Genomic DNA, 12,500 nt, shown 5'->3' with positions numbered 1-12,500 from the left:
ATGTGCTAAATACTACTAATGTGGTGATGCTGTAGACTTACAATAATGCCTTGAAGTGCCAGAAACCGCCACATTACATTTCTGAGAATCTACCTGAGGTGTCTGTGCTGCATGTTATATTATATAATTAAAGCATACTCATCTTAAATGGGTAGATTAGTCAAAAATGACATTAAAATCACACACACTCACGTGAGTTTCTTTCTGTTGAACATAAAAGATGAGATTTGATTACATTTTCTTTGGTTTCTTTTGTTGTTGCGTTTGCAAATACATTAAACTGAATCATCACACACCAAAGCGGCTCTGATTCCTCACTCACTCAGCATCAAACATGGAGTCTCTTCTCACAATCTCCAAACACACACTTATCAACCTCTCCAACTTACATTCAGAGCAAACCCGATATACAGATGACTGATGGGAAGAGTCTCCATCTCTGAACAGATGCGAAAACCATTGAAGGAATCGTAGCCTGTGTGTGTGTATCTAACCATATACATCTAAAACCTCTGAAGGGTGACGGTCAGAGACATTGGAGAGACCTCGGAGCACAGAAGAAGGTCTGGATTTAAAATCAACACACATTGGAGACGGAAACGAGTCTCCCACTGCCGGATCCCAGCTGCACATCTCAAATCAGCCGAATTAGGAGCAAAGAGGGACTTTCTCCCAGATATTTCAACTGTCTGAGCACATGGAAGCTGTTATAGCGGCATGCCAGATATCAGGGATGTACAGTATAGTATAGATTCCGCAGAGGATCTGAACAGAGGATTTCCCATCCGCATCTCTGAGATAAACACAAACACACGAGTGTTTTTCAGCCACTGATACACTTCTGGTGATATATTTATGCGACTCTTTTTAATATCATAAGGTTTCTTTACAGCAGGGATGTTGAAACGTAATTAAAATACAGTTAGGATGATTCAAAGGGCCCCGCACTTTAGGGGCCCCCAGAGATATTATTAGGAGCCCACGATCCCCCCAGCTCGCCCCGCACTCTTCACTTTTGTGCGCGAGCCACCCCCTCACTTTTATCTGCGACCCCACCCTGCACTTTCATCCATGACCTCCTCCTTCACTTTCGTCCGTGACCCCCCCTTCACTTAGTGCGCGACCCCCCCTTAACTTTCGTGCGCGAGCCCACCCTGCACTTTCGGCCACAACCCCAACCCTTCACTTTCGTCCGCGACCCCCCCCCCCCCCACACACACTTTCATATGCGACCCACCCTTCACATTCGGCCACAACCCCAACCCTTCACTTTCGTCCGCAACCCCCCCCCCCTTCACTTTGGTCTGCGACACCCCCCCCTTCACTTTGGTCTGCGACACCCCCCCCTTCACTTTCGTCCACGACCTCCTCCTTCACTTTCATCCGCGACACCCCCTTCACTTTCGTACTCGACCTTCTCATCACTTTGATCTACGACCCCCCCCTTCACTTTCGTCCGCGACCACCCTTTCACTTTCATCCACGCCCCCCCCCCCCTTCACTTTAGTCCGCGACCCCCCCCTCACTTTCGTCTGCGACCCCCCTTCACTTTTATCCACGACCCCCTCACCCCTTCACTTTGGTCCGCGACACCCCCCCTTCACTTTCGTCCACGACCCCCCTTCACTTTCGTCCACGACCCCCCTTCACTTTCGTGTGCGACACTCCCCTCACTTTTGTCTGCAAACCCCCTTCACTTTTATCCATGACCCCCTCACCACTTCACTTTTGTCCACAACCCCCCTTCACTTTCGTGCGTGACCCCCCGCTTCACTTTTGTCCGCAACCCCCCCCTAACTTTCGTCTGCAAACCCCCTTCACTTTTATCCACGACCCCTCACCCCTTCACTTTGGTCCGCGACACCCCCCCTTCACTTTCGTCCGCAACCCCCCTTGACTTTCGTACTCGACCTCCCCTTCACTTTGATCCACGCCCCCTACACACACACTTTTGTTCACGACCCAGAGGGCCAATGCATGCTGCACATGTGTGTTTGTGTGCGTGTGTTTGCATGCGCGTGTGTATGCGTACGTGCATGTGTGGGTGTGTGCGTGTATATGTGTGTGTCTGCATGTGTGCGTGCATACATGCGTGCTTGTATGTGTTTGTATACGTGTGTGTGTGTGTGTGTGAGTATATGCGTGTGTGTATGGGTGTGTGTGTGAATACATGTGTGCTTGTATGTGCGTATTCGTATACATGTGTGTGAGTGAATACATGTGTGCTTATATGTGCGTATTCATATACATGTGTGTGCGTGCATTCATGTGTGCTTGTATGTGTGTGTTCATACAAGTGTGTATTCGTATAAATGTGTGTGTGCGCGTGTGTATGTGCATGTGTGTGTGTACGTGCATGTGTGTGTGTACGTGCATGTGTGTGTGTGTGCCCGCTTATAACTTACCGATCGCCAATATACCCCCCCCTTTTCACTTCATGATCACAACCCCCCCCCACCCCCCCCCCACCCCCAGGCTTCACAACCCCTCTTTATCGTGTGTGTACGTGCATGTGTGCGTGCGTGTTTGCATGTGTGTGTATGCATGCATATGTGCATGTGTGTGCGTGTGTCTGCGTACATGTGTGTGGGTGTTTGTGTCTGCATGAGTAAGTGCATGTGTGTGTGTGTGTGTGAGTGTGTTCATGTGTGTGTGTCTCACCTGCGCTACATATGACAGGTCAGAGACGAGTGAGAAACTGTCCACTTCTCCACGGCTGATGTAGGTCTGCAGCAGGATGTTGATCTTGCCGTAGCCGTTCTCCACTCCTCCAGACGCCGGCAACTCACAGAAATTACACAACATCTTCTCAAGCTCCTCCAGCTCCTCATCCCGCACCTGCACACACACACACACACACATTTAACTATCAAATGCTTCACTAACACACACACACACACGCTTCACTAACTAAATTTTGATCTTAACAAGTCCACAAGATCTGATCCACTGATCTGCTCAAATTTTATAAAAGACAAGAAAGAAAGAAAGAAAGAAAGAAAGAAAGAAAGAAATATATAATAAATCAATGATTATTATCAAATAATAATTAAACAAAATAAATAAATAAATACATAAGAAACAAAAAAAACAAATGAATAAATAAATAAAGATTGAATAATAAAGAAACAAACAAAAAGTAAAGAAATAAAACAATAAAGAAAATAAAGAATAAATAAAAAAGAATTACAATAAATAAAAACAATTAAATATATTAATAAAAATGAAAATAGAAATAAATAAACAATAAGAAGAAAAAGAAAGAATGAATTAGAAAGAATAAAGAATAAATAAAAGAATGAATAAACCAACTAATGAATGAATGAATTAATTAATATAAGAAAGAAAGAAAGAAAGAATAAATTAATGAATAAATGAATAAATAAATAAGAACAAAATAAAGAATGAATAAAGAAATATAAAGAACAAAGATAAAAATAGAATAAATGAAGGAATAAAAATAAAAGAAAAAAGACAGAAAGAAAGAAACAAACAAAAAAGAATAAATAAATAAAGAGTGAATAAAAAAGAACCAAACAAAAATAAAGAAATAAAAAATAAAGAATAAAAAAGAATAAATAAATTACAATAAATACATTAAAATATTTAAATAAATGAATAAATAAATAAATAAAAATAAGAAAGAATAAATTGAAAGACAGAATAAAAACAAAATTAAGAATAAAGAACGAATAAAGAACAATAAAGAACAAATAAAAGAAAAAATGAATAAATAAATAAACAAATAAAGAATAAATTAATAAATAAACAAATAAATAGATAAATGAATAAATAAACAAACATAAATAAATAAATAAACGAATAAATGAGTAAATAAATGAACAAATAAATGAACAAATAAAGGAACAAATATATAAATAAATAAATAAATTAGAGAATAAATTAATGAATGATTAAATAAGAAAGAAAGAAAGAAAGAAAGAAAGAAAGAAAGAAAGAAAAGAGAGAAAGAAAGAAAGAAAGAAAAGAGAGAAAGAAAGAAAGAAAGAAAGAAAAGAGAGAAAGAAAAAGAAAGAAAGAAAAGAGAGAAAGAAAGAAAGAAAGAAAGAAAGAAAAGAAAGAAAGAAAGACAGAAAGTATTGAAGTCTTTAGTTCATTTGTTAAATGAGTGCACTCTCACCTTGATCTGCTCAAACTCTTCAGCTTTGGAGACGATGCTGAGCACGTCTGCTTCAGTGTTCTGTGCATTGAACAGCTCATTGAACGACTGTGAAATAGAGGAGAAATACTGTTCAAATACGCATTTCATCAACATTTACAAGCATTTTTCTTTCTTTGCACACCAAAGACGATGCAATGTGAAACAGCAATCATGTGAAATATTCTTATTGATGAGGAAAAACAAACTAAAATTCATCATACCGTAATTTACACCCCAATATATATAATCAAATGCCATAGTAGTTCATATATAGCATTATTGATTTGACTTTCTCAAATATTTCCCAAATGATGTTGAACAGATTCAGGAATTTTTCACAGTATGTCCTATAATAGTTTTTCTTCTGGAGAAAGTCTTATTTGTTTTATTTCGGCTACAATAAAAGCTGCTTTAAATATTTTTAAATCATTATAAGGTCAATATTATTAGCTCCCTTAAGCGATATTTGTTTTGGATTGTCTACAGAACAAATCACTGTTATACAATGGCTTGCCTAATTACCCGAGCTTAACCTTATTAACCTAGTTAGGCCTTTAAATATCACTTTAAGCTGAATATTAGTATATTGAAGAATATCTAGTAAATAAGTAAACATAAAGAACATGCAGACACATCATCTCTGACCTCTATGGTGTTGTATTTAATGTAGAAGTGACTGGCTGTCCTGCCGAGGTCTGTAGATGCGAAGTAACCCGTCCTCTCGTCGAATCGGATCATCCGTGCTTTATCCAGCTTCCTGCCGGACTCCACCACTAGCTCCTTCCTGTAGAGCTCCAGCTGCGGGTCCATCTGAACAACAGCAGCGTTTAGATATTGCTAAAAGACTTCAGAATGAATCAACAGCAACAAATGCATTTACAACAAGAAGAATATCAATGCACTGTGCTGCTGAAAAGCGTAACACACTCTGTTGTACATGCATACAATAACATCACCTGTATACTTAGAAGAGAAAGAAGCAATACATGAAGAAATAAAAAACAATTAATAATTAGATAATAATTAAAGAAATAAACGAATGAGAAAAAATAATAAATAAATAAGCAATAAATAAGAAAAGAGACAAACAAAAAATAAGGAAATAAAAAAATAAATTACAAAAAAAAACTAAATAAATTAAATAAATCAGAAGAAAGAAATAATGAATAAATAAGAATAAAGAACAAATAAAAGAATAATTGAATGCACGAACGAATGAATAAATTAATAAGAACAAGAGAAAGATTAAATAAAGAAATATAAAGAATAAATATCAAATGAGAGAATAAATGAATTAATTAATAAATGAAAGGAAGAAAAAAAGAAGAAATAAATAAAAAGAAAGAATAATAAAAATAAATAAATTACAATAAAAACAATCAATTAAATAAATAATAATAAGAGAGAAAGAAAGAATAAATAATAAAGAACAAATAAATGGATGAAAGAATGAATAAATGAATTAAAGAGAATAAAATAAGAATTAAATAAAGAAATATAAAGATTTAATAAGAGAATAAATAAATGAATGAATAAATATTAAAAAGAAAAAAAACAAATAAAAGAAACAAATAAATAGAAAAGACAAAATAATAATAAAATAAACAAATTACAATAAAAATAATTCAATAAATCAGAAGAAGAAAGAAGAAAGAAAGAGAAAGAACAAATAAGAACAAAAGAAAGAATAAGAAAGAATAAGGGACAAATAAATGAATGAATTAATGAATGAATGAATAAAAATGAGTAAATTAACAAGAACAAAATAAATAAATAAAAACAACAAAAAGAATAAAGAAATATAAAGAATAAATATAAAAAAGAGAATAAATGAATGAATGAATAAATATAGGAAGGAAAGAAAGAAGAATAAATAAATAAATAAAAAAATGATTAATAATAAAAAATTTATTACAATAAAATCAAATAAATCAAATAAATAAGTAAATAATAATAAGAACAGAATAATTAAGAACAAAAGAATAAAGAAGAAAGAATAAAGAACACATAAAATAATGAATGAATGAATGAAAACAAAAGAAATAAATAAGAACAAAAGAAAGAATAAATAAAGAAATATAAAGAATAAAAATAAATATAGAATAAATTAATGAATTAATAATATAAAAAAGAACAAAGAAAGAACGAAAGAATAACTAAGAAACAAACAAACAAAAATAAAGAAATACAAAGAATAAAGAATAAATAAAATAATAAATAAATTACAACAAAACAATAAAATAAAAACTAATACGAAGGAAAAAATAAAGAAAGAATAAATAAGAACAAAATAATGAATAAAAATTAATGAATAAATAATGGATGAATGAATGAGAACAAAATAAATAAATAAGAACAAATATAAATACAAAATATAAAGAATACATATCAAATAAAAACATAGATGAATGAATTAATAAATATAAGACAAAATAAATAAAGAATAAATAAAAAGAAACAAAATTAAAGAAATACATACATTATAATAAATAAATGAATTACAATAAAAACAAACAAATCAATAAATCAATCAATAAATATATAAACAAATCAATCAATAAATCAATAAATCAATCAATAAGAAAGTATAAATAAGAACAAAAGAAAGATTAAATAAGAAAGAATAAAGAACAAATAAAAGAATGAATGAATGATTGAAATAAACAAATGAATAAATAAATAAGACCAAAAGAAAGAATAAAGAAATATAAAGAATAAAGATAAAAGAAGAGAATAAATACACATAAACAAAAGAAAGAAAGGAAGAAAGAATAAGCCCAAAAGGAATATTTGTTTTATATATAAATATACGTTATACATATAAGAACTTTAACCAGTAAACGTTATGAGGTACTAGTTAATTAGGTAAAGTTATTAGTAACTAATAAAGTCCTGCTAATTAATAACCTCAACTTTTCTGAATTTGCCTGTGCTGCAGTATTGTGCAGCTGTTGTAAAGCTGCTTTGGAACAATAACTACTGTGAAAAGCGCTGTACAAATGAACTTGAATCGCACTGAATTGAAGTGAATGTTAATTTTTGGGGGGTAAACTATGCCTTACATTAATAACTTTAGCTTAAAGATCCCGAGAAGTGCTTTGAAATGTGCATATTTTATTCAATGACGTAATCTCAACAGAACTACAAAAAGAGGGCGGGGCATGGTGTAGCTCCTCCTCTTTAAAAACAAACAGCCAATAGTGTTTTGTTTTATCACAACTCTGCCAGTGAGAGTGCTTGAGCTCAAGCGCATCAAATGAGAACAAGGGGGCGGAGCATGTCAGACACTTGAGAGCATTTGATTGGTCAGAAGATTTGATGAGAGAGTGAAGTATGAGGTGACGTGAAGAAAAACGCTGATCCATATAGGTGGAAGTGACGAACTGCAAGCTTCACATGTTTATATCAGCTTTATATCTCCCTAACATGAATTTTGACACTGTTTTGGTGCGCACTACCTTATAGATATCCTAAAAACTAACAATACTGATCTAAAAAACCTTATTTTAACTTCACTGGAGCTTTAAGGAACATGTTTAAGAGAATATGAGCACCTGATAGGCCTTGTGGTTGATCCCATAAGCCAGTGGATTGGCTCTCATTCGCACGTACAGGTAGGTGTAGCTCAACCAGCGGACGGCTTCGTCAACATTAGTGACCGTCCCGAGAGCGATCTGCACAAATACAGACACAAAATAATCATCATACAGCCAGCTCCTGAACAGTGGTTCATTTTGAATATTGCTGATGATGAGAATGAGATGCTGGACAAATGACAAGCACAGTCACATCAACGCTGTGCTGAAATGACTTTATTCTGGTCTTCAAATGATGTGTGGTGTTACTGCGCCACCTGCTGGACAACCCGATTAAGAGTTTCTATAGGAGTGATGTGTTGATGCTGCCATCATGCGGCAGAAATAGGAACTGCACACATTCTATTACAGTTGATGTCTGGATGAGCTAATGAAGGTATTTATTTTAACTTGTTATTATTAAAGAACTATTATAAAGGCAAACATCAGGCAATTAATCATATTTTTTGCAAAGAAAAATTAATGTGAAAATGTTAGCAAACAAAAACTAAAATGAACGTACGTGTTCGGTATGACACATAAGTAAATTAATAAATAAATAAATGCAAATATACATAAAAAGTAGACACGTAAATAGATGAATTAATAAATGAGTAAATAAATAGATAAAGGCAAACAAACATAACAATAGACACGCAAATAAATAAATACATAATTAAATTATGTAAACAAACATAAAAAGTAGACACGTAAATAAATAAATGAATTAATAAATAAATAAAATGCAAACATACATACAAATAGACACATAAATAAATAAATGAATGAATAAATAAATAAATGAATGAATAAATAAATGAATGAATAAATAAATAAATAAAAAGCAAACATACATAAAAATAGACATAAATAAATTAATAAATGAGTAAATATATAGATAAAGGCAAACAAACATAACAATAGACACGTAAATAAATAAATACATAATTAAATAATGCAAACAAACATAAAAAAGTAGACACATAAATAAATAAATGAATAAATAAATAAATAAAATGCAAACATACATAAAAATAGACACATAAATAAATAAATGAATAAATAAAAAGCAAATATGCATAAAAATAGACACATAAATAAATAAATAAATGAATAAATAAATAAAATGCAAACATACAAACAAATAGACACATAAATAAATAAATGAATGAATAATGAAATAAATAAAAAGTAAACATGCATAAAAATAGACACATAAATGAATAAATAAATAAATAAATAAATAAATAAATAAATAAATAAATAAATAAAAATGCAAACATACATAAAAAGACACATAAATCAATCAATCAATAAATAAATAAATAAATGCAAACATACATAAAATAGACACATAAATAAATAAATAAATAAATAAATAAATAAATAAATGCAAACATGCATAAAAATAGACATATAAATAAATGAATAAATGAATAAATAAATAAATAAATGAATAAATAAATAAATAAATAAATAAATAAATAAATAAATGAATAAATATATAAATAAAAATGCAAACATACATAAAAATAGACACATAAATAAATAAATAAATAAATAAATAAATAAATAAATAAATAAATAATAAAACAGCTTGGAAGTTTGATTTTCTGAAAGATATGAATAGGAACTGAAAGCAGATTTTAAACAACAAAATTAAACCATTTTATTATTATTACTATTTTATTATTATTATTATTATTTTTATTATTATTATTATTATTATTATTATTATTTATTTATTTTTTTTATTTTATTATTATTACTAATTTAATCTTTAAGAATGTTAGTAAGTATTTATAAGCTTTAAATGAATGTCTAAATGCTTTAACAGTTAGTGTTCTCTGTGATTCAGTGTAAGACTGCTTTAGTTATATACTACTCGAATATTCTAACACACACATTTACATTACATTTAGCAAATATTCCTAATTTAGTCAGAAATAACCCCGGGATAGACGGATGTGTGTGTGTGTGTGTGTGTGTGTGTGTGTGTGTGTGAGAGTGTGTACCTCAGCATTAAGGTTGTCAGCGAGGCTCTGCTGGAACTGACTCTCGATGGGGTTCTGCTGGGTCAGCAGTGTCAGGTAATGGCTGAGTTTGTCGTGTGTTGTGATGATGGTTCCCTCTCCGTATTTATCAAACTGTGGCCGTCCGGCGCGACCAAAGATCTGCATAACATCCAGGATGCCCAGATCCACCAGAGCTCCACGCTTCGCATCGTAGATATTAGTGCCCTGACATCACACACACACACATCAGAAACATTAACAAGGGGACTAGCACACACTTTCATAATACTGTACAACTTAAACTGGCTAAAGGTGTATGGAGCTAATAACATGCCAAAACAATCTGAATTTGAATTGTTCATTTCATTGATTGACAATTGTAACTGAATATTTAAATGCAGTTATACATTTGTTTTGAATTTAAATTTCTTAATTAGAATTTTTAGAATTTGAATATTGAACATCTTAAATTTAAGACAACTGAATGTTTCAAGGCTGAATTTTTTTAAACTTCAGATTTTTTGTGTCCTGAATTCAGACTGCAGATATTGGGTTTCAGAACATCAAATTCAATATCCTAAAACTCAAAACCAGAAATTCAGATTCAGCAGAAAGTAGGTCAGGGGTCATCAGCAGGGAAGAGTAGACGATCACCCAAAAGTCAAACTAAGCATTTTGGCCAATCGCAGAGCTGCGTGAGTTTACTGGTGTATGTGAGGCCCAGGAGGACACAATTCTTCAGCAAACTGACTATCGGGGGTCAGCTATTTTCAGTAGTTTGTATAATAAATATATACATGCTTCAGTGAACCAAATTCATGTATTTAATTCAATTACATCTTACTAGTTAATCAATTTTATTTACGTTTTTGGTGTTTTGAGAGTCAAAGAGCTGATTCTGACCTATTCTGTAAAGGGACTAAGCCGAAAAGAAAATGAATGAATGAATGAATGATTTTGATGTTCTGAATTTCTTCATCTTGAAAACTTGAAACTATTTTAACAAAGTGGATATCTGCAGTCTGTGAATTCAGAACACAAAAAAAGTTTGAAAATACGTCTATAAAATTGAAAAATTCAGTTGTCCAAAATTTCAGATGTGTAATATTCAAGTTATGAAATTCAAATTCAAATTGAGAAATTCAAATTCAAAACAAATTTAGAACTGCATTTAAATATTCAGATTTATTAAATCACAACTGTCAATAATTCAAATTAACAGAATTCAAATTCGGATTATTTTGGCATATTATTAGCTCCATAAAGATCCAGAGTGAGGGAAAAAGAAGAAAGATGAGAAGAAGACGAAGAAAAGGAGGAGGAGAAGGAGAAGAAGAAGATGAAATATGAGAAGAAGAAAGGAGAAAAATAAAGAAGAGTAGTAAATAGTGGATGAACAAGCTTAAAGCACACACACACACACACACACACACTGACCTTGATGATGACGGCATGTGCCGGCAGGTTGACTCCCCAGGCCAGCGTGGCGGTGCACACTAGAGTCTTCAGGTATCCTCTGGAAAACATGCTCTCCATCAGCGAGCGGTCCTGACGCAGCATCCCAGCATGATGAATCCCGAACCCATCAGGAAACATCTCCCGCATCTGCTTATTCCTGGAGCGCTGAATCTGGAACACACACACACACACACACACACACACACAGAGTTTTATAACACTTCGAAACTGACCCCTTTTAGGCTTTGATCCTTATTGTGGCATTTTGGTGATTGTCGCTTTAAATTCAAATAAGATTGTGTTTATTTCAGAAGAGGGCGGAGCTAGAAACACCTGTGTGTCAGCATAGTGGCAGATTTAAAACAGTACTAATATTATCTGTGTGAAAATGTGCGTGCGAGTGTGTGCTTCATGCTTCTGTCAGTCTATGTCGCTCCTGTCGCTGTTCATCTAAACTCCACATCTATAATCCTCTTAGTCTATGCTGACATTATCTTCAGCAGCTCAAACACTCTAATGGCTAATGGACAGAGGGCTGCTTCTCACTTAGGGCTGCTGTTTATGCTAATGAGGGAGACTAGTGGGCGGGGCTTTCCCACTCTGATGGCATGTACAAAAGGAGAATGTCAATCAAAGTGTTTCTGCAGACTGTTTTTTTATTATAATTAATTCATGTTTCCCTATTAGAAGCTGGTTATATTCACACATTGCTGCCACACAACTGTGTTTAAACCCCTTATAAAAGCCATCTATGCATAATAGCTCCACTTTTATAAGACGCTGGAGTCTCCAGCAGTGTCCTCGCAGCGCTGGGATTGAGACGTGTGTTGTGCTGACTGTGGATGTGGGTCGTGACCTGCGCTGGCAGAAACGTCCTCACCATCAGACGCTCTGATCTCACTCTGCCTGAGTCTAAATGGAGGTCAACAGCAACAAGGCCCCGGTGCCGCTGAGAACAGCCCATTACAGATGTGCCTGTCCCTCTAAAACCCTCACAGAATACCAACACTATCAGTATGCTCACTCAAAACACTCGGCTTCCACACTCAGAATACCATGGTGGAAACCCACGCCAACAAGGGGAGAACATGCAAACTCCACGTAGAAATGACAACTGACCCAGCTGAAACTCAAACCAGCGACCTTCTTGTGATTAATATAATGGCAGTGAATGGTTACAGGTTTTTTAGATTAAAATGAACACAAACAAATGAGTCCAAATCAATAGTCATGGCTCCTGATGACACACTGAAGTCAAAATGATCGGTCCGTGTAAGAAACTGAACATTA

The 12,500-nt window shown here is 33.4% G+C and overlaps 1 protein-coding gene across 1 annotated transcript in view; it reads right to left on the bottom strand.

Annotated features, from left to right (window-relative positions):
• The window catches only part of ascc3 (activating signal cointegrator 1 complex subunit 3), a 281,455-nt gene that overhangs the window by 73,143 nt on the left and 195,812 nt on the right, over window positions 1-12,500 (bottom strand). Inside the window, 6 exon segments of the mRNA XM_056476127.1 lie at window positions 2,662-2,838; window positions 4,142-4,228; window positions 4,808-4,972; window positions 7,717-7,836; window positions 9,753-9,977; window positions 11,190-11,381. Of these exon segments, the coding sequence (XP_056332102.1) occupies window positions 2,662-2,838; window positions 4,142-4,228; window positions 4,808-4,972; window positions 7,717-7,836; window positions 9,753-9,977; window positions 11,190-11,381 (966 nt within the window).

Source organism: Danio aesculapii, chromosome 16 (assembly GCF_903798145.1).
Source record: "Danio aesculapii chromosome 16, fDanAes4.1, whole genome shotgun sequence".
NCBI classification, from domain to species: Eukaryota; Metazoa; Chordata; class Actinopteri; order Cypriniformes; family Danionidae; genus Danio; species Danio aesculapii.
This window is presented reverse-complemented; position numbering and strand designations above follow the sequence as displayed.